The sequence below is a fragment of the Oncorhynchus nerka genome, linkage group LG13 (genome assembly GCF_034236695.1).
Source record: "Oncorhynchus nerka isolate Pitt River linkage group LG13, Oner_Uvic_2.0, whole genome shotgun sequence".
NCBI lineage: Eukaryota > Metazoa > Chordata > Actinopteri > Salmoniformes > Salmonidae > Oncorhynchus > Oncorhynchus nerka.
Genome location: NC_088408.1, coordinates 11,067,635 through 11,089,652, shown reverse-complemented (window position 1 = coordinate 11,089,652; position 22,018 = coordinate 11,067,635). Strand labels below are relative to the sequence as shown.

Here is a 22,018-nt window from a genome sequence, read left to right as displayed (position 1 = left end):
CCTCTCTAATCTTCTGTTGTCTGTCTCATGTAGAAGCCTGAACCTCTCTAACCTTCTGTTGTCTGTCTCATGTAGAAGCCTGAACCTCTCTAACCTTCTATTGTCTGTCTCATGTAGAAGCCTGAACCACTCTAATCTTCTATTTTCTGTCTCATGTAGAAGCCTGAACCTCTCTAATCTTCTGTTGTCTGTCTCATGTAGAAGCCTGAACCTCTCTAACATTCTGTTGTCTGTCTCATGTAGAAGCCTGGACCTCTCTAACCTTCTGTTGTCCTTCTCATGTAGAAGCCTGAACCTCTCTAACCTTCTGTTGTCTGTCTCATGTAGAAGCCTGAACCTCTCTAACCTTCTGTTGTCCTTCTCATGTAGAAGCCTGAACCTCTCTAATCTTCTGTTGTCCTTCTCATGTAGAAGCCTGAACCTCTCTAACCTTCTGTTGTCCTTCTCATGTAGAAGCCTGAACCTCTCTAACCTTCTATAGTCTGTCTCATGTAGAAGCCTGAACCTCTCTAAACTTCTGTTGTCTGTCTCATGTAGAAGCCTGACCTCTCTAATCTTCTGTTGTCCTTCTCATGTAGAAGCCTGAACCTCTCTAACCTTCTGGTGTCTGTCTCATGTAGAAGCCTGAACCGCTCTAATCTTCTGTTGTCCTTCTCATGTAGAAGCCTGAACCTCTCTAATCTTCTGTTGTCTGTCTCATCTAGAAGCCTGAACCTCTCTAACCTTCTGTTGTCCTTCTCATGTAGAAGCCTGAACCTCTCTAACCTTCTGTTGTCCTTCTCATGTAGAAGCCTGAACCTCTCCTTCTGTTGTCTGTCTCATGTAGAAGCCTGAACCTCTCAAACCTTCTGTTGTCCTTCTCATGTAGAAGCCTGAACCTCTCTAACCTTCTGTTGTCCTTCTCATGTAGAAGCCTGAACCTCTCTAACCTTCTATTGTCTGTCTCATGTAGAAGCCTGGACCTCTCTAACCTTCTGTTGTTCTTCTCATGTAGAAGCCTGAACCTCTCTAATCTTCTATTGTCTGTCTCATGTAGAAGCCTGAACCTCTCTAACCTTCTGTTGTCCTTCTCATGTAGAAGCCTGAACCTCTCTAACCTTCTATTGTCTGTCTCATGTAGAAGCCTGAACCTCTCTAATCTTCTGTTGTCTGTCTCATGTAGAAGCCTGGACCTCTCCTTCTGTTGTCCTTCTCATGTAGAAGCCTGAACCTCTCCTTCTGTTGTCCTTCTCATGTAGAAGCCTGAACCTCTCTAATCTTCTGTTGTCTGTCTCAGGTAGAAGCCTGAACCTCTCTAATCTTCTGTTGTCCTTCTCATGTAGAAGCCTGAACCTCTCTAATCTTCTGTTGTCCTTCTCATGTAGAAGCCTGAACCTCTCTAATCTTCTGTTGTCTGTCTCATGTAGAAGCCTGAACCTCTCTAACCTTCTGTTGTCTGTCTCATGTAGAATCCTGAACCTCTCTAATCTTCTGTTGTCTGTCTCGTGTAGAAGCCTGAACCTCTCTAATCTTCTGTTGTCTGTCTCATGTAGAAGCCTGAACCTCTCTAACCTTCTGTTGTCTGTCTCATGTAGAATCCTGAACCTCTCTAATCTTCTGTTGTCTGTCTCATGTAGAAGCCTGAACCTCTCTAATCTTCTATTGTCTGTCTCATGTAGAAGCCTGATCCTCTCTAACCTTCTGTTGTCTGTCTCATGTAGAAGCCTGAACCTCTCTAACCTTCTATTGTCTGTCTCATGTAGAAGCCTGAACCACTCTAATCTTCTATTTTCTGTCTCATGTAGAAGCCTGAACCTCTCTAATCTTCTGTTGTCTGTCTCATGTAGAAGCCTGAACCTCTCTAACATTCTGTTGTCTGTCTCATGTAGAAGCCTGGACCTCTCTAACCTTCTGTTGTCCTTCTCATGTAGAAGCCTGAACCTCTCTAATCTTCTGTTGTCCTTCTCATGTAGAAAGCTGCTTCTGAACCTATGGAGTTGGAACCAGAGAAAGCAGAGTGAGTGGTCTACACTATTTATTCATCTCTGTGTGTATGTTTACTTCAGCTATGTAACATGGAGGACATGTTCAAATCTTAATTCAGTCTTTATTTACTTTATTTAAAGCGTTTAAATAAAAAAATCCGTTGCTCGGTTTCTCGCATCTTGACAGTTTGTTATCGCAAATAAGAGTCTGATCTTAATTGCTCATTATTTCTTAAAATTGAAATAATGAAATGAAAGGGTGTGTTGTGTTGGAGTTTCAGCTCTCTAACAGATGTCAGAGCTATGTGCTGGTGTCAGCTCTCTAACAGATGTCAGAGCTATGTGCTGGTGTCAGCTCTCTAACAGATGCCAGAGCTATGTGCTGGTGTCAGCTCTCTAACAGATGTCAGAGCTATGTGTTGGTGTCAGCTCTCTAACAGATGTCAGAGCTATGTGCTGGTGTCAGCTCTCTAACAGATGTCAGAGCTATGTGCTGGTGTCAGCTCTCTAACAGATGTCAGAGCTATGTGCTGGTGTCAGCTCTCTAACAGATGTCAGAGCTATGTGCTGGTGTCAGCTCTCTAACAGATGTCAGAGCTATGTGCTGGTGTCAGCTCTCTAACAGATGTCAGAGCTATGTGCTGGTGTCAGCTCTCTAACAGATGTCAGAGCTATGTGCTGGTGTCAGATCGATAACAGATCAGCGGTCATCTTGTGTTCTCACAGCACAGAGAAGAAGGAAAAGGAAGACAAGGTCAAGGCGGAGCAGCCTAAAGAGGAAGTGGCTCAGGATAAACCCGTTCCCAAGTCCAGAAACAGCCAATCAAAGGAGGCTCCTACTTCCTTCTTTGCCAGCTTCTTGGCTGGGCTGGAGGTCTACCAGGCCAAGATGCTGGTAATACATCAGACATTGTACTTGTTCAAGATCGACTACAGCTTTGCGTATTGAGTGCAGTAAAGTGTAAATATTTATTATAATTATTATATTGCAGTTGGAGACTGCAAACTAACTGAACTGATTTGCCTCCTAATTAACTGCTTATTATTTGAAGATCAGTCCGTTTGTTTAGCCGGTGATCAGTGACTGATCAGAATTGATGCTCTCAAACACAGCCGTTGTGATTCTGCCACATGCTGTCAATAGTGACCTTCCATTTCATCTTCTTTGCAGTCACGCTCACCTCAGAAGACTGCTATGTCTTATCATGAGTGAATGTATTATCATGACTGAATGTATTATCATGACTAAATGTATTATCATGACTGAATGTATTTATTATCATGACTGAATGTATTATCATGACTGAATGTATTATCATGACTGAATGTATTACCATGACTGAATGTATTATCATGACTGAATGTATTATCATGACTGAATGTATTACCATGACTGAATGTATTATCGTGACTGAATGTATTATCGTGACTGAATGTATTATCGTGACTAAATGTATTATCATGACTAAATGTATTATCATGACTGAATGTATTATCATGACTAAATGTATTATCATGACTGAATGTATTATCATGACTGAATGTATTATCATGACTAAATGTATTATCATGACTAAATGTATTATCACGACTAAATGTCTAACTTTGTGTTCCATGTGTTCCAGAACACGTTGGCTCGGAACTTCTACAACATGCGTTTCCTGGCTCTGTTTGTGGCGTTTGCAATCAACTTCATTCTACTGTTCTACAAGGTCATTTGCAGTGATACACATTACAGGGTTTTCTTGCTCTCTCTTCTACAAGATACAAATAATAATCGTATTTTATTTACATACAGTGCGTTCAGAAAGTATTCATTCCCCTTCTATTTTCCAAATGTTACTTTACAGCATTATTCTAAAATATATTTAAAAAATATATATTCTCATCAATCAACATAATACCCCATAATGACATCACAATACCCCATACTGACATCACAATACCCCATAATGACATCACAATACCCCATAATGACATCACAATACCCCATAATGACGAAGCAAAAACAGATTTTTAGATATTTTTGAAAATGTATTAAGAATAAAAATTCTTAATATGTAAGTATTCAGACCCTTTACTTTGTTGAATCACCTTTGGCAGCGAGTACAGCCTCGAGACGTCTTTGATATGACGCGACAAGCTTGTCACACCTGTATTTGGGGTGTCTTTCCCATTCTTCTCTGCAGAAATTCTCAAGCTCTGTCAGGTTGGATGGGGAGTGTCGCTGTACAAAGAGTTCCATCTTGGTTTCATCAGACCAGAGAATCTTGTTTCTCATGGTCTGAGAGTCTTTCGGTGCCTTTTGGCAAACTCCAAGCGGGCTGTCATGTACCCTTTTACTGAGGAGTGGCTTCTGTCTGGCCACTATATCATAAAGTCCTGATTGGTGGATTGCTGCATAGATGGTTGTCCTTCTGGAAGGTTCTCCCATCTCCACAGAGGAACTCTAGAGCTCTGTCAGAGTGACCATTGGGTTCTTGGTCACCTCCCTGACCAAGGCCCTTCTACGCCGATTGCTCAATTTGGCCAGGGGGCCAGCTCTAGGAGGAGTCTAGATTCCCCAGATCTGTGCCTTGACACAATCCTGTCTCGAACCTCTACGGAGAATTCCTTCGACCTCATGGCTTGGTTTTTGCTCTGCCATGCACTGTCAACTGTGGGACCTTATATAGACAGGTGTGTGCCTTTCCAAATCATGTCCAATCAATTGAATTTACCACAGGTGGACTCCAATCATGTTGTAGAAACATCTCAAGGATGACCAATGGAAACAGGATGCACCTGAGCTCAATTTTGAGTCTCATAGCAAACGGTCTGCCTACTTATGTAAATAAGGTATTTCTGTTTTAATTTGCATAAATTTGCAAAATTCTCATTATGGGATATTGTGAGTAGATTGATAAGGAAAACATATATTTAATCCATTTTAGAATAAGCCTGTAACGTAACAAAATGTGAAAAAAGTCAAGGGGTCTGAATACTTTCTGAATGCACTGTACATTCTTATCAATAACCAGGCTATTGTGTGTCAACTTTGAGACAAGATTGTGAGGTGTGTGTTTGCTGGGTTTTTACCATATCTGTCAAAGAAATAAAAACACATTTTCTCTGTGGGTCGTTTTCCCCTCAGGTGACTGCTGCTGAGGATGATGAGGATGACTCTTGGACTAGTTCTGATGATGATGATGAAGGTGGCGAGGAGTACTTTGTCCTGGAGGAGAGTACAGGCTACATGGCTCCTATTCTGTGTTTCCTGGCTGTGTTCCACACTGCCCTCTCTATCCTCTGTTTGGTTGGCTATTACTTTCTCAAGGTGATTACAATCATTTCATCTATCAATCAGTATGACTGGTGTTTATTACAGTCAACTGTTCACATCAATCCACAACATCATTATCTCCTTTCTTTCTCTGTCATTCCATTCTATTCTCTTCGTCCTCCATGTTTCTCCTCTCACCCCTTCTCTCTGTCATCCATTTCCCTCCCAGGTGCCTCTGGTGGTGTTTAAGAGAGAGAAGGGGATCGCCAGGCTGTTGGAGTTTGAAGGTCTCTACATCACAGAGCAGCCGGCAGACGATGACATCACGGGCCAGTGGGACCGCCTCGTCATCAACACCCCGTGAGTCATACCACTGAGTAAAACCTGACTTGGACTGAAACAGGTGCCGGTACAGTTTATATTAAGCTCCTGCCAAAGTCAAGAAATGTGTACACTAATATTAAAAAGTCTGTTGAAAATGTCACCTGCTTCAGATGAATGTTCCTAATAGAATTGTAGAGACATTGAACTATATCTGTTATCCTTCTTATGTTTCTGCAGATCCTTCCCCAATAACTACTGGGACAAGTTTATCAAACGGAAGGTACGAGTACAGCCTTATTCACACAGGATTCCACACGAATACTATACACATATACCCTGTAACTACATAGTGTAGCATAGCAATCATATAAACCCCAATCAATCCCTGTCTCCTCTGTCTATAGGTCATTAATAAGTATGGAGACCTGTATGTGTCTGTCTATAGGTCATTAATAAGTATGGAGACCTGTATGTGTCTCCTCTGTCTATAGGTCATTAATAAGTATGGAGACCTCGGTCTATAGGTCATTAATAAGTATGGAGACCTCGGTCTATAGGTCATTAATAAGTATGGAGACCTGTATGTGTCTCCTCTGTCTATAGGTCATTAATAAGCATGGAGACCTCGGTCTATAGGTCATTAATAAGTATGGAGACCTGTATGTGTCTCCTCTGTCTATAGGTCATTAATAAGCATGGAGACCTCTGTCTATAGGTCATTAATAAGTATGGAGACCTCGGTCTATAGGTCATTAATAAGTATGGAGACCTGTATGTGTCTCCTCTGTCTATAGGTCATTAATAAGTATGGAGACCTGTATGTGTCTGTCTATAGGTCATTAATAAGCATGGAGACCTCTGTCTATAGGTCATTAATAAGCATGGAGACCTCTGTCTATAGGTCATTAATAAGCATGGAGACCTCTGTCTATAGGTCATTAATAAGCATGGAGACCTCTGTCTATAGGTCATTAATAAGCATGGAGACCTGTATGTGTCTGTCTATAGGTCATTAATAAGTATGGAGACCTCTGTCTATAGGTCATTAATAAGCATGGAGACCTGTATGTGTCTGTCTACAGGTCATTACTAAGTATGGAGACCCCTATGTATCTGTCTATAGGTCATTAATAAGTATGGAGACCTGTATGTGTCTGTCTATAGGTCATTAATACGTATGGAGACCTGTATGTGTCTGTCTATAGGTCATTAATAAGTATGTAGACCTGTATGTATCTGTCTATAGGTCATTAATAAGTATGGAGACCTGTATGTGTCTGTCTATAGGTCATTAATAAGTATGGAGACCTGTATGTGTCTGTCTATAGGTCATTAATAAGTATGGAGACCTGTATGGAGCTGAGCGGATAGCTGAGCTGTTGGGTCTGGATAAGAGCGCCCTGGACTTTGACCCTACTCAGGAGACCGTGGTGGAGGCGGCTTCTCTTGTATCCTGGTGAGACATCCACTCTTCTCATATCATCTTAACAAAACTCAAGTCATAGACTGTTCTCTCTGCTACCTCACGACAAGCGGTACCCGACCACCAAGTCTAGGACCAAGAGGCGCCTTAACAGCTTCTACCCCCCCAAGTCATAAGACTGATGAACAACTAATAAAATCACCACAGTACAATTTACATTGACTCCCCCCATCCCATTTGTAAACAGTGAGTATCAGCAGTGTATTATCTAAGTATATTCACTTCACCCCCACCTACAGTGGAGACCATGAAAACATAGACATTAGGAGAAATGTCTTACTCTTAGTTAAATATTAATTGTTAACCATTAATATCAAATAAATCAGGTAAATATGTAATTTTTCCCTCACATGCACTGGTAATAAACATGTAGCTAATAAACATAGTGATAGACATAGTACCTCAGTTTAGTTAACCGCCAGTGAGAAAGTAATCCTCTCATATCAACACAGTAAAATACATGATACTCTATTGTGAATGGGTGGGTAACTTGGTTTAATTCAACGCTAAGAAACATCTGTCTGTTTCCTAATGGCAGGTTGAGCTCTATCGACACCAAGTACCACATCTGGAAAATGGGAGTGGTGCTGACTGATAACGTACGTGTTTACTCCCTCAGTAAAGACAAACTGTCAACCTAGCCCCTCCCCTTTCAGTGTTTGTGGCTGGCAGTAGGGCTCTGGATAGGTGTAAGGAGTATGGTCAAACCACCCTGAGGCCATCAGAAGGCTAGCTGGAGCCATCACCATACTGCTTACACCTATCCAGTCCCGTACGATCTGCAAACACAAAGGGGAAAGGACTAGGAATTTCAAGTTGATTTTAGACTGAAAAAGTAATGGACTGAGCTTCACATTTCCTTGTTCTGTCTTGTCAGTCGTTCCTGTACCTGATCTGGTACGCCACCATGTCCATCCTGGGACACTATAACAACTTCTTCTTCGCTGCCCATCTGCTGGACATCGCCATGGGCTTCAAGACCCTCCGGACCATCCTGTCCTCCGTCACTCACAACGGAAAACAGGCACGTGGCAATAACACCACCAGACACTGTCACGGGGCCACACAGACATTTTAATCACTAGACTGTAGATCAGGGGGACATCTCAATGCAGCGTTTTTCGTCATGAATGTTGTTCTGGAGGCAGCTCTGCAGGGTGGTCACTAGCTGGCACAGCTACAAAGTCATAAAATATGATTTTAAAACTAACCCTTGTGTTGTTATGTGTTAATAACATTTAGACTACGTTACCCAACAGGCTATGCGGGGGGGCAGGTGGTGGAAGAATGCCTTGGATGGCTAAACGTAGAGTTTTCTAGCTGAAGTATATGTTCATTAAAAGTAGTTAAACCTACACCCCAGTTTGTCATTATATAAGGAACAAACATAACAACCCTAACCACCAGAGGTGGGACCAAGTCATTGTTTTACAGTAAGTAAAGTCTCAAATCTTAGCACTCAAGTCCCAAGTCAAGACCGACAAGTATCAAATCAAGTGTCGAGTCCTAAACAAGTCATAATGTGCTCTTCACCAAATATAATACCATTTCATATTTTTAACAAGAGTAATAGTATATTACATTTACGTAAATCATTAATGCTTTTAAAAATATCTATACATTTATTACTTTCCAAATAAATGTTATATTTCCATGGAAATACATGGGTAGCCATGAGAAAGACCCCCCCCCCCCAATAGTGACCGAGGATCGCTTTGGGGCGCAATCGGGCGATGTAGGCTTGTACACAATCGCTCAACACACACACACACACTCACACACACACTCACACACACACACACACACACACAGTGTGGTTACAGTAGGCTAACATATGTCAATGGTTTTAGGAACAGCAGTAACATCAGGCAGGATTTAGGCTTCCAACTGCCTAGCCAGTTTTAGCTCAATCTGGGTGCAATGATCACGTTCCCGCACTGACTGACTGTGTGGAGGCTCATTGATTTAACGTTACATTAGCCTACATGCTACAGTAGTAAAGTAATCAAATATAAAGCTGTCGGCTATATTAACCACTTCTTACCGTTCTTTGTGCACCTTCAAATATCGAACAAAGTTGGAAATTGTTGCTCCTCTCCTCTGTCATTTTCTTCCCGCATGTCTTGCAAGATGCAATCCGTTTTTTGTTGATAAAGCGTCGTCTTTATATCCGAAAATAATACTTTTGGGTATCATCTTTCCAAGGGCTCCATCTGAATTCACCCGCCGACGTTCCTCTGCACAGCCACGCACAACTGTTTCTCAGCTGGCACAATTTGATTGGCTGCTGTCCGATTCAAACTGTAATCCGTTAAATGAAGAGTTGATGCGCTGCACACTTTGTTTAATAGCATCATCTTTAATATTTGGGCTTGGGGAGGGTTGGGGAGGCTTGGAGAGGGTTGAGGAGGGTTGGAGAGGGTTGAGGAGGGTTGAGGAGGGTTGGGGAGGCTTGGGGAGGGTATCAAGTCAGGTCGAGTCAAAAGGCTCAAGTCCAAGTCAAGTCACGAGTCATTGGTGTTAAAGTCAAAGTCAAGTTGCAAGTCATCATATTCGTGACTCGAGTCTGACTCGAATCCAAGTCATGTGACTTGAGTCCACACCTCTGCTAACCACACTGCTAACCCTAACCTTAAATTAAAGGCCCAATTCAGCCGTTTTTATCTCAATATAAAATCATTTCTAGGTAACAATTAAGTACCTTATTACTTATTTTTTGCACTATATAAAACACAGGATATCACGTTTTTGACTGCACTAGGCCTTTAAGACCAAAAAGCAAATTTTTCAAAAAGCTCCATTTTAAACACCTGTTAGCAATGGGTCTGGCTGACATAGCCGAATCCAGTCATTTGAAGGGATGTCCACATACTTTTGTATATACGGTGTAGCTAGGTGGGACAGCCACATATCTCAGTCATAGTAAGTACATTTTTCCTCAATATAGTAGCTATCAGCAAAGTCTGTGCTAGTTAGGGGGTAAAGTCTGATAGTTAGGGGGTAAAGTCTGTGCTAGTTAGGGGGAAAAGTCTGTGCTAGTTGGGGGAAAAGTCTGCTAGTTAGGGGGAAAAGTCTGTGCTAGTTAGGGGAAAAGTCTGTGCTAGTTAGGGGAAAAGTCTGTGCTAGTTAGGGGGAAAAGTCTGTGCTAGTTAGGGGGAAAAGTCTGTCCTAGTTAGGGGGAAAAGTCTGTGCTAGTTAGGGGAAAAGTCTGTGCTAGTTAGGGGGAAAAGTCTGTGCTAGTTAGGGGAAAAGTCTGTGCTAGTGTTAGTTCTCAAAAGGCTTTTGTTTTATATTTTGCGGGAGCGTGGGATTATTTAAGATACTCTTTGAAGAGGTATTTTTGTAAAATGGACAGGAACTCTGCTGTTCTAGCTTCAGGGGGAAGCTGTTTCTACCATTAGTGTGCCAGGACAGAGAGGAGCTTGGGCTGAGGGGGAGCTGCCCTCCCATAGGGGTGGAAGGGCCAAGAGACCAGAGGTGGCAGAATGGAGGGTTCGGGTTGAGGTTGTAGGGTTTGAGCAGAGCCTGAAGTTAGGGAGGGGCAGTTCCTCTTGCTGCTCTATAGGCAGGTACCATGGTCTGTAGTGGATGGGAGCTTCGACTGGAAACCAGTTGAGTGTGTGGAGGAGCGGGGTTGTTATCCTCTCTCAAGTCAAGTGAAGTCATGTTTATTTAAAGTGCTTTTGACACAGGTCTCAACACACTTTACATTTCTGCATGTTGAGAATAATGTGAATATTAATTTCCTCTCTCCAGTTGGCGCTAACTGTCTGTTGGAAGTGTATCTGAACACTGTGGTGGCCTTCAACATCATCACTAGTAATGACCCCTCTCTCTCTCTCTCTACAGTTGGTGCTGACTGTAGGTCTGTTGGCGGTGGTGGTGTATCTGAACACCGTGGTGGCCTTCAACATCATCACTAGTAATGACCCCTCTCTCTCTCTCTACAGTTGGTGCTGACTGTAGGTCTGTTGGTGGTGGTGGTGTATCTGAACACTGTGGTGGCCTTCAACATCATCACTAGTAATGACCCCTCTTTCTCTCTCTCTCTCTACAGTTGGTGCTGACTGTAGGTCTGTTGGCGGTGGTGGTGTATCTGAACACTGTGGTGGCCTTCAACATCATCACTAATAATGGCCCCTCTCTCTCTACAGTTGGTGCTGACTGTAGGTCTGTTGGCGGTGGTGGTGTATCTGAACACTGTGGTGGCCTTCAACATCATCACTAGTAATGACCCCTCTCTCTCTCTCTCTCTCTCTCTCTACAGTTGGTGCTGACTGTAGGTCTGTTGGCGGTGGTGGTGTATCTGAACACTGTGGTGGCCTTCAACATCATCACTAGTAATGACCCCTCTCTCTCTCTCTCTCTCTCTCTACAGTTGGTGCTGACTGTAGGTCTGTTGGCGGTGGTGGTGTATCTGAACACTGTGGTGGCCTTCAACATCATCACTAGTAATGACCCCTCTCTCTCTCTCTACAGTTGGTGCTGACTGTAGGTCTGTTGGCGGTGGTGGTGTACCGGTACACTGTGGTGGCCTTTAACATCATCACTAGTAATGACCCCTCTCTCTCTCTCTCTCTCTCTCTACAGTTGGTGCTGACTGTAGGTCTGTTAGCGGTGGTGGTGTACCTGTACACTGTGGTGGCCTTCAACATCATCACTAGTAATGACCCCCTCTCTCTCTCTCTCTACAGTTGGTGCTGACTGTAGGTCTGTTGGCGGTGGTGGTGTATCTGAACACTGTGGTGGCCTTCAACATCATCACTAGTAATGACCCCTCTCTCTCTCTCTCTACAGTTGGTGCTGACTGTAGGTCTGTTGGCGGTGGTGGTGTACCTGTACACTGTGGTGGCCTTCAACATCATCACTAGTAATAACCCCTCTCTCTCTCTCTACAGTTGGTGCTGACTGTAGGTCTGTTGGCGGTGGTGGTGTACCTGTACACTGTGGTGGCCTTCAACATCATCACTAGTAATGACCCCCCTCTCTCTCTCTCTCTCTCTCTCTCTCTACAGTTGGTGCTGACTGTAGGTCTGTTGGCGGTGGTGGTGTACCTGAACACTGTGGTGGCCTTCAACATCATCACTAGTAATGACCCCTCTCTCTCTCTCTCTACAGTTGGTGCTGACTGTAGGTCTGTTGGCGGTGGTGGTGTATCTGAACACTGTGGTGGCCTTCAACATCATCACTAGTAATGACCCCTCTCTCTCTCTCTACAGTTGGTGCTGACTGTAGGTCTGTTGGCGGTGGTGGTGTACCTGTACACTGTGGTGGCCTTCAACTTCTTCAGGAAGTTCTACAACAAGAGCGAGGACGAGGACGCACCTGACATGAAGTGTGACGACATGATGACTGTAAGTCTATACACACACACACACACACACACACACACACACACACACACACACACACACACACACACACACACACACACACACACACACACACACACACACACACACACACACACACACACACACACACACACACACACACACACACACACACACACACACACACACACACACACACACACACACACACACACTACTCACGGCTAAAGGATGACTCAACGCAGTAGTATTGATACTGTGTCATAGCACGTATAAATGAGTCATGCACATCTTTCACACGTTAAGTTCTTAAGATGACCCACTAATAGATGGCTTGGTTAGAGTTCATTCCACGACTCACCAAACATGTTTTAGGAAGGGATCCAAGAAGGTGCTATCTGTTCCTCCTGTATATCCTCCTCAGTGCTATCTGTTCCTCCTGTATATCCTCCTCAGTGCTATCTGTTCCTCCTGTATATCCTGCTCAGTGCTATCTGTTCCTCCTGTATATCCTCCTCAGTGCTATCTGTTCCTCCTGTATATCCTCCTCAGTGCTATCTGTTCCTCCTGTATATCTGTTCCTGTATATCCTCCTCAGTGCTATCTGTTCCTCCTGTATATCCTCCTCAGTGCTGTATATATCTGCTTCTGTTCCTCCTGTATATCCTCCTCAGTGCTATCTGTTCCTCCTGTATATCCTCCTCAGTGCTATCTGTTCCTCCTGTATATCCTCCTCAGTGCTATCTGTTCCTCCTGTATATCCTCCTCAGTGCTATCTGTTCCTCCTGTATATCCTCCTCAGTGCTATCTGTTCCTCCTGTATATCCTCCTCAGTGCTATCTGTTCCTCCTGTATATCCTCCTCAGTGCTATCTGTTCCTCCTGTATATCCTCCTCAGTGCTATCTGTTCCTCCTGTATATCTTCCTCAGTGCTATCTGTTCCTCCTGTATATCTTCCTCAGTGCTATCTGTTCCTCCTGTATATCATTCTGTATATCCTCCTCAGTGCTATCTGTTCCTCCTGTATATCCTCCTCAGTGCTATCTGTTCCTCCTGTATATCCTCCTCAGTGCTATCTGTTCCACCTGTACGCGGGGGTGAGGGCCGTATATCTTCCTCAGTGTGGTCATCGGTGATGAGCTCCGAGGACCCGTATATCCTCCCGGAGTTCCCCTACGGGGTGAGCTGTGGCGTATCCTCTTCGACATCACCTTCTTCTTCTTCGTCATCGTCATCCTCCTGGCCATCATTCAGGGTACGTCACTACCAGGGCTATTTCCAGTCAATTTAGGAAGTACACTGGAATTCTAATTCTCTTCATCAATAGGTGGCATTTTGAATTGGAATTACAATGTTCTACCTATCTGAATTGATTGGAATTGAAATGGAATTGACCCCAACTTTGGTATGTTACTACGGAACTTTGATACTGTATCACATTAGTTTTCTTGAAGTTCTTGATGTTCTTGACACACAATTCAGCTTTTATCTGCCACGTAAACACTAGAAGAAATAAAAATTCAACTAAATACCAGGCTCTATGGGGTGAGGTCTAGGATGATGTAATCTTACCTGGTGTGATCCTAAATCAGTACTCCTACTCTGAAACTTATGATACGTATGGCCCCCAGTGTTCAGAACAGCAGCTGAGAGGACTGTACCGTGTTTAAGAAGTTTAAAATGCTGTCTTGTTCAATATTCCAGGTTTGATTATTGATGCGTTTGGGGAACTGAGAGACCAGCAGGAGCAGGTGAAGGAGGATATGGAGGTAAGAGTTCACCTGGTCTCACCTAGAACATTTTCTGGGCTCCCAAGTGGTGCACTGGGGGTCTACGGCACTGTATCTCAGTGCTAGAGGCGTCACTACAGAACCTGGTTCGATCCCGGGCTGTATCACAACCGGCCGTGATCGGGAGTCCCATAGGGCGGTGCACAATTGTCCCAGCATTGGCCGGGGTAGGCCGTCATTGTAAATAAGAATTTGTTCTAAACTTACTTGCCTAGTTAAATAAAAAATAACAAAGGATCAATGTTAGGAATAAGCATCTTCTTGAATAAATGCAATATGTGAGGGGAGGGGAGTGTATCTGATTGGGTAAACACATTCTATCATCTTACTGTAGACTAAATGCTTCATCTGTGGAATTGGAAACGACTACTTTGACACGACACCCCACGGCTTTGAGACCCACACCTTACAAGAACACAACCTGGCCAACTACCTGTGAGTACATACTGACTGACACGAGGACGTTGTTCAAGCACATATGACCAGAGATGGTCCATTAAAGGCTCTCGTTTGAATTTAATTAGATGTACTTAACCTTTACCAGTGATACTCTGGATGAAAGCCTGAGTTAATATTTGGCCACATGGCTTTTCTTTCTGTGCAGCTTCTTCCTGATGTACCTCATCAACAAGGACGAGACTGAACACACTGGTCAGGTATGTACAACAACACTTCTCTTTATTATATGAACACACATCTCAGGTCTAAATCTCTCTCATTGAAACTCTAGCACTAGAATAGAACTATGGAGTGGTTTCAGTACCAACAGAAATTGTATTTAATATCTAACCATTTGTAATACACACATTGAATTCATAAATTGTTGTATCTCATGATTTTAAAAACTGAATTGAATGAATAAATCGCATACATTTTTGAAATTCAATTTCAATGTAATATTCTGTTTCAATATGGTAGATGTTGCATTCATTTGGGTTTATCAAAGTTTCATATATTCTACTTCTTAGACCCATTGGGCAGAGACGTCAATTTAACATCTATTCCACATTGGTTCAACGTCTAGACATGTCCATGTTTGATAGAGTCTAAGCTTTCAGGAATGGGATATAGCTTATAACGGTTTAAACGCTAGAGACCAATTCATAGGAAGACAATAAATGCCACTTTGGCGTCGGAATCTAGCAAAAGCTTCTGAGTCTCTGTTCTTTTCTACCTTGCAAAGTACCAGGATGTTGTCTTTGGTTTTGAATCAGAATTTTAAAACGGAATCTGAATGCATCCAAGAAGTTGAATATATGAAAGTTTGTAAACTTGATACACAGAAAATGCAAATCGCTCGCTAAACCTCCGAAGATGCTATGCATTTTGAATGTCATGTGAATTTCAAAATTGTAATATTGCTGCCATTTGACTTTAACACACTACACAATTTGATTTAATGTAAAATTACCTTTTCTAGTTGAAACACCTTTTCACTCCTAAAACCATTTGAACTACTGTGTATTTCCCTGTCCTTCAACAGGAGTCGTATGTGTGGAAGATGTACCAGGAGAGATGCTGGGACTTCTTCCCTGCTGGGGACTGTTTCAGGAAGCAGTATGAGGACCTGCTTGGGTAGAGAGGACAGCTAACACTACCCAGCTACTCTCCAACCCTACCTTGATAGAGAGAACACCTAAAACTACATTAGCTAGCTACCCTACCTGTGTAGAGAGGACACTTAACACTTCCCATTTACCGTAAAGCAACACTATCTGGGTAGAGAGGACACCAGAACACTACCCTACAACACTATCTGGGTAGAGAGGACACTTAACACTTCCCATTTACCGTAAAGCAACGCTGTCTGTATTTGAGAGACAAGTCTACTCACAAACCCTACATCCTATCTGAGGCAGCCTTCTTCCATCACTTCAACAACATTTAATGGATAGAGGACACCAGAACACTACCCTACAACACTATCTGGGTGTAGAGGACACCAGAACACTACCCTACAACACTATCTGGGTAGAGGACACCAGAACACTACCCTACAACACTATCTGGGTAGAGAGGACACCAGAACACTACCCTACAACACTATCTGGGTGTAGAGGACACCAGAACACTACCCTACAACACTATCTGGGTAGAGAGGACACCAGAACACTACCCTACAACACTATCTGGGTAGAGGACACCAGAACACTACCCTACAACACTATCTGGGTAGAGAGGACACCAGAACACTACCCTACAACACTATCTGGGTAGAGAGGACACCAGAACACTACCCTACAACACTATCTGGGTAGAGAGGACACCAGAACACTACCCTACAACACTATCTGGGTAGAGAGGACACCAGAACACTACCCTACAACACTATCTGGGTAGAGAGGACACCAGAACACTACCCTACAACACTATCTGGTAAAGACTAACTCCCTTGAACCTTAATGGAACATGACATCTAGCTCCACTTAGCTCTTCTGCTGCCATTGTATCCATCATACAGTATCACCTAATGAACTGGCCAGCCACTACTTCTGCTGCCATTGTATCCATCATACAGTATCACCTAATGAACTGGCCAGCCACTACTTCTGCTGCCATTGTATCCATCATACAGTATCACCTAATGAATTGGCCAGCCACTACTTCTGCTGCCATTGTATCCATCATACAGTATCACCTAATGAACTGGCCAGCCACTACTTCTGCTGCCATTGTATCCATCATACAGTATCACCTAATGAACTGGCCAGCCACTACTTCTGCTGCCATTGTATCCATCATACAGTATCACCTAATGAACTGGCCAGCCACTACTGAGGAGAGACTGAGGTTGATGAAGATGATGACTGGACTTGGTGTTTCAATTTTCATTGTGAAGATAGGTCACCTGTCACAGCAACACCTTGTTTGCTCTTCGAACACAAATGGTTATATTCATTTGATTTGTTATGACACGTTACCCTTTTCACTTGCTCACCCCCCAAAACTGTTGCACAATGTGTGTTGTGAGGTAGAGTGGAGACAGTGATATATGTAGGGTTACAGCTTGAGGAGTGATTGAATGTACAAGCCATGAGATTAATACCCAAGATATTAACCAAAACACAAGATATTACCTGAGAACCAAAATGCTACAATGTGAATTGTGGTGGTGATAATGATGAAACTTGACTAGAAATTAAATTAGACCTAATTCTACCTTTTATTGAACTTGGGTCTGAATCTAATTAGCTTGGTGAGATGAGGAATTTAAAAAAGGGGTCCCTCAATAAGTCTTGAGCCCATTATAGGTGTTTATAAAGTGCCAATGTGCCTTAAAATAAGAACTTGACACCCTTCGTGCTCTAGGTTGTGGATTAGAATTACCTAGTTACAGTAGGGATAGCTTTTTAGAAGAAATATATATATATATATAGATACCCATTGTGTAATTGTTGCTCAGTTTGGATTTGTTCCCAAACTACAGTGTCCATTGTCTGCCTGTACACCTTTCTTTCCATAGTAGAAATTACACGCTGAAGAAAAAACATAATTCAGAATTTATTGAACAGTGAACTGCTATTGTATGGCCATTTATATGTAGTAGCTTTGGGAAACCTGCATTTCTTTTTGAGAAGGAAAGAGGGGGGGGTGGAAATGGATAAATTAACCAATGCAATAAACCATGTCTGTATTCCATGGGCTGTCAACTAACTCACAACATCGATCCAATTACAGAAACCTTTCAGAGGGGAAAATGTGTCTGTCTGTGTGTGAGCCCCTTTCCGTGTCTGACAAGGAATAGGAAATCCGGTACAGCTCACAGAGCTCCGCTGCTACACCTATCCAGGGTAGTCGGTAGGATGGAGAACACATGGGACTTGATGTGAATCAGTCAAATGGGAGGGAAAGAACTCCCAACAATGCCTTCATCCAAAGTCGATCTTATGAAAAGTATATTAATGAATTTGCTGTTATATAAGCAGTGCTTCATGTCTTGACTGTGATGGATTAGAATATGATGTAAGACTGTTAGGGGCTGAGGGGGACTGGACGGTCCTTCTCCTAGGTCAGACAGGGTCAAAGGTTAGATTTCAGGGGTCAGGAGATCATGCTGTCCAGCCAGTCTTCCAGGTCCTCCTCTGTCACCACCTCCTTTGCTACCGCTGCCTTGGGAGGTGCAGCCACCTCCTCCTTCTGAATCTCCTCCTTGGCCTGCTGTGTGTCCTGCTTCTTAAGCTCCTCCTCCGGAACAAGCTCCTCCCTCTCCTCTACTGCTGCTGAAAAAAGAAACCACAGAAAGTTGCACTCTCCCTAGTACTCACACAGATATAGAGGACGAACCAACAATTTTCCATCTTGTTTCTCTGTATGTTACTAGCAAATGATCAATGCCTTTATTTAGGTTACTGTTAACTGATCTAATCAAATCATCAAATCAAATGTATTTATATAGCCCTTCTTACATCAGCTGATATCTCAAAGTGCTGTACAGAAACCCAGCCTAAAACCCCAAACAGCAAGCAATGGAGGTGTAGAAGCACGGTGGCTAGGAAAAACTCCCTAGAAAGGCCAGAACCTAGGAAGAAACCTAGAGAGGAACTAGGCTATGTGGGGTGGCCAGTCCTCTTCTGGCTGTGCCGGGTGGAGATTATAACAGAACATGGCCAAGATGTTCAAATGTTCATAGATGACCAGCATGGTCAAATAATAATAATCACAGTAGTTGTCGAGGGTGCAACAGGTCAGCACCTCAGGAGTAAATGTCAGTTGGCTTTTCATAGCCGATCATTAAGAGTATCTCTACCGCTCCTGCTGTCTCTAGAGAGTTGAAAACAGCGGGCCTGGGACAGGTAGCACGTCCTGGGTGATGGGTTGTTGTAGCAACAAGTTATTTTTTCCACACTGAATAGTCTGCAACGTGTATAATCTAATTACAAGATTGCAGAACAGAACAAAAATGTTATGGGTACTCACGTTCATTTGGAACCTCAACAAGCCTGCCAGTTTGGGACAGTGAAGGTTCTGAGTCTGAGCTCTGTAGACTGAGCAGCTGGTCCAAATCCTTATCCATGTCATCCACCACAGGGGTCTTGGCAGCTGAGGAGCCCAGAGGAACAGCGCCTGGGGCTGTGCTCACATCACAGGAAACACCCAGGCTTGGACTAAGGCCTTTCTGAGCTGCTGGGACTCCTGGGACAGGAGGCTTAAACAGACCCAGCGCTACAGAGTTCTGTTTGGGTGCCATGGTCATAGTGGGTAGCTCCACCGGAGAGGTCACCTGATATATAACAACAGGATTAGATAATACATCTGGATTCAACCCAAATACACTACCAATACTTAGACAATGACTTTCTGGGAACGCTCTGAAAAAAGAAAGAATTCAACAGGTTTCCATGGTAATATTACAACACTTCTGAATACTCTAGTCTAGACGCCTAAAGAGGTGTAGACGCCCAACACCAAACCCAATGGAGCAAAAAGGTTCTGCACCAGGACTAGTTCAGTCTGTGGTGGAGAGGCATCAGTACCTACCTGGACTAGTTCAGCCTCCAGGTTGAGTCTCTGGTGGAGAGGCAGCTCTTGTAGAGACTGGGCCAGGGCTGGGAGGTCCACAAACACTGCTGAAAACTAGATGTGGGGAGAGGGAAGGAGAGGGGTGGAAGGAGGGGAAGAAGGGGTAGAAGGAGGAGGGGTAGGGGTAGAAGGAGGAGGGGAAAAGGTAGGAGGATGGGAAGAGGTAGAAGGAGGAGGGGAAGGGGTAGAAGGAGGGGGAAGGGGTAGAAGGAGGAGGGGTAGGGGTAGAAGGAGGATAGGAAGGGGGAGGAGGAGGGGTAGAAGGAGGATAGGAAGGGGTAGAAGGAGGAGGGGTAGAAGGAGGAGGGGAAGAGGTAGAAGGAGGAGGGGAAGAGGTAGAAGGAGGAGGGGAAGAGGTAGAAGGAGGAGGGGAAGAGGTAGAAGGAGGAGGGGAAGAGGTAGAAGGAGGAGGGGAAGGGGTAGAAGGAGGAGGGGTAGAAGGAGGAGGGGAAGGGGTAGAAGGAGGAGGGGTAGAAGGAGGAGGGGAAGGGGTAGAAGGAGGAGGGGAAGGGGTAGAAGGAGGATGGGAAGAGGTAGAAGGAGGAGGGGAAGGGGTAGAAGGAGGAGGGGTAGAAGGAGGATAGGAAGGGGTAGAAGGAGGAGGGGAAAAGGTAGAAGGAGGAGGGGAAGAGGTAGAAGGAGTAGAAGGAGGAGGGGAAGGGGTAGAAGGAGGAGGGGTAGAAGGAGGAGGGGAAGGGGTAGAAGGAGGAGGGGAAGAGGTAGAAGGAGGAGGGGTAGGGGTAGAAGGAGGATAGGAAGGGGTAGAAGGAGGGAAAAGGTAGAAGGAGGAGGGGAAGAGGTAGAAGGAGTAGAAGGAGGAGGGGAAGGGGTAGAAGGAGGAGGGGTAGAAGGAGGAGGGGAAGGGGTAGAAGGAGGAGGGGAAGAGGTAGAAGGAGGAGGGGTAGAAGGAGGAGGGGAAGGGGTAGAAGGAGGAGGGAAGAGGTAGAAGGAGGAGGGGAAGGGGTAGAAGGGAGGGGTAGAAGGAGGAGGGGAAGGGTAGAAGGAGGAGGGGAAGAGGTAGAAGGAGGAGGGGAAGAGGTAGAAGGAGGAGGGGAAGGGTAGAAGGAGGAGGGGAAGAGGTAGAAGGAGGAGGGGAAGAGGTAGAAGGAGGAGGGGAAGGGGTAGAAGGAGGAGGGGAAGAGGTAGAAGGAGGAGGGGAAGGGGTAGAAGGAGGAGGGAAGAGGTAGAAGGAGGAGGGGAAGGGGTAGAAGGAGGAGGGGAAGAGGTAGAAGGAGGAGGGGAAGGGGTAGAAGGAGGAGGGGAAGGGGTAGAAGGAGGAGGGGAAGGGGTAGAAGGAGGAGGGGAAGGGGTAGAAGGAGGAGGGGAAGAGGTAGAAGGAGGAGGGGTAGACGTAGAAGGGGAAGACGTAGAAGGGAGGGAGGGAGCGAGTGGGGTGGAGGGAGGAAGGAAGGGGCGGGTGGAGGAATGGGGCGGAGGAAGAGAGAGCACTGATCAACTCCTGGGACAAAATAGACTAGTACCAAAACAACACCCTAGCCACTACCTTAACCACTGTCGAAAGAAACAAAGAAACAAAAGACAAGCCAAGACAAGACAGAGCTATACTGGAAACAACTTTAAGAGGAACAGAGAAAAGGCAATACCATATTTACCTGATTGGCTGCCAATGAGTCAATATCCCACTCCTTCTCCTCAGAAAAGCGGAATTGAGTGAAGGAGTCCCCTGAGAACGAGAGAGAGAGAAAAGATTCTGAAACCAGGCTACTGCTGTCAGTTGCTCAGAATGATACTAGACAGATCTGTGTCTGTTAAATACATACTTCATTTATGAATTATTTCATATATTCATGTCATACAGTTTATTTAATTAAGTTACATATTAACATATGATACAAGATAACAAAGACTGCATGATTTCATGTTTCCTTCTGTAAGCCTATCAGTAATTGTTGAAAATATTAGCATGCAAACCTCTTATTATGGTATCACTGACACTGAACAGTCAGTTACTAGGGGGTCAACAAACAGTCAGTCACTAGGGGTCACCAAACAGTCAGTCACTAGGGGTCACCAAACAGTCAGTCACTAGGGGTCACCAAACAGTCAGTCACTAGGGGTCACCAGTCAGTCAGTCACTAGGGGTCACCAGTCAGTCAGTCACTAGCGGTCACGAAACAAGTCAGTCACTAGGGGTCACCAGTCAGTCAGTCACTAGGGGTCACCAAACAAGTCAGTCACTAGGGGTCACCAAACAAGTCAGTCACTAGGGGTCACCAGTCAGTCAGTCACTAGGGGTCACCAAACAAGTCAGTCACTAGGGGTCACCAAACAGTAAGTCAGTAGGGGTCACCAGTCAGTCAGTCACTAGGGGTCACCAGTAA

The 22,018-nt window shown here is 44.3% G+C and overlaps 1 protein-coding gene and 1 pseudogene across 2 annotated transcripts in view; one reads left to right on the top strand and one right to left on the bottom strand.

Moving 5' to 3' along the window:
- Nucleotides 1–16,517, top strand: part of LOC115140370 (ryanodine receptor 3-like) — a 310,457-nt pseudogene extending 293,940 nt beyond the window's left edge.
- Nucleotides 14,809–22,018, bottom strand: part of aven (apoptosis, caspase activation inhibitor) — a 55,580-nt gene continuing 48,370 nt past the window's right edge. The window contains exons 3-6 of one of the 2 annotated variants that reach the window (XM_029676276.2): nucleotides 21,290–21,360; nucleotides 19,635–19,730; nucleotides 19,074–19,377; nucleotides 14,809–18,376 (exon numbers count right to left, since the gene is read on the bottom strand). In XM_029676276.2, the coding sequence (XP_029532136.1) occupies nucleotides 18,198–18,376; nucleotides 19,074–19,377; nucleotides 19,635–19,730; nucleotides 21,290–21,360 (650 nt within the window). In that variant the 3' untranslated portion in view covers nucleotides 14,809–18,197. The remainder of the gene's footprint in view (nucleotides 18,377–19,073; nucleotides 19,378–19,634; nucleotides 19,731–21,289; nucleotides 21,361–22,018) is intronic. The other variant, XM_029676279.2, reaches the window with a different exon arrangement.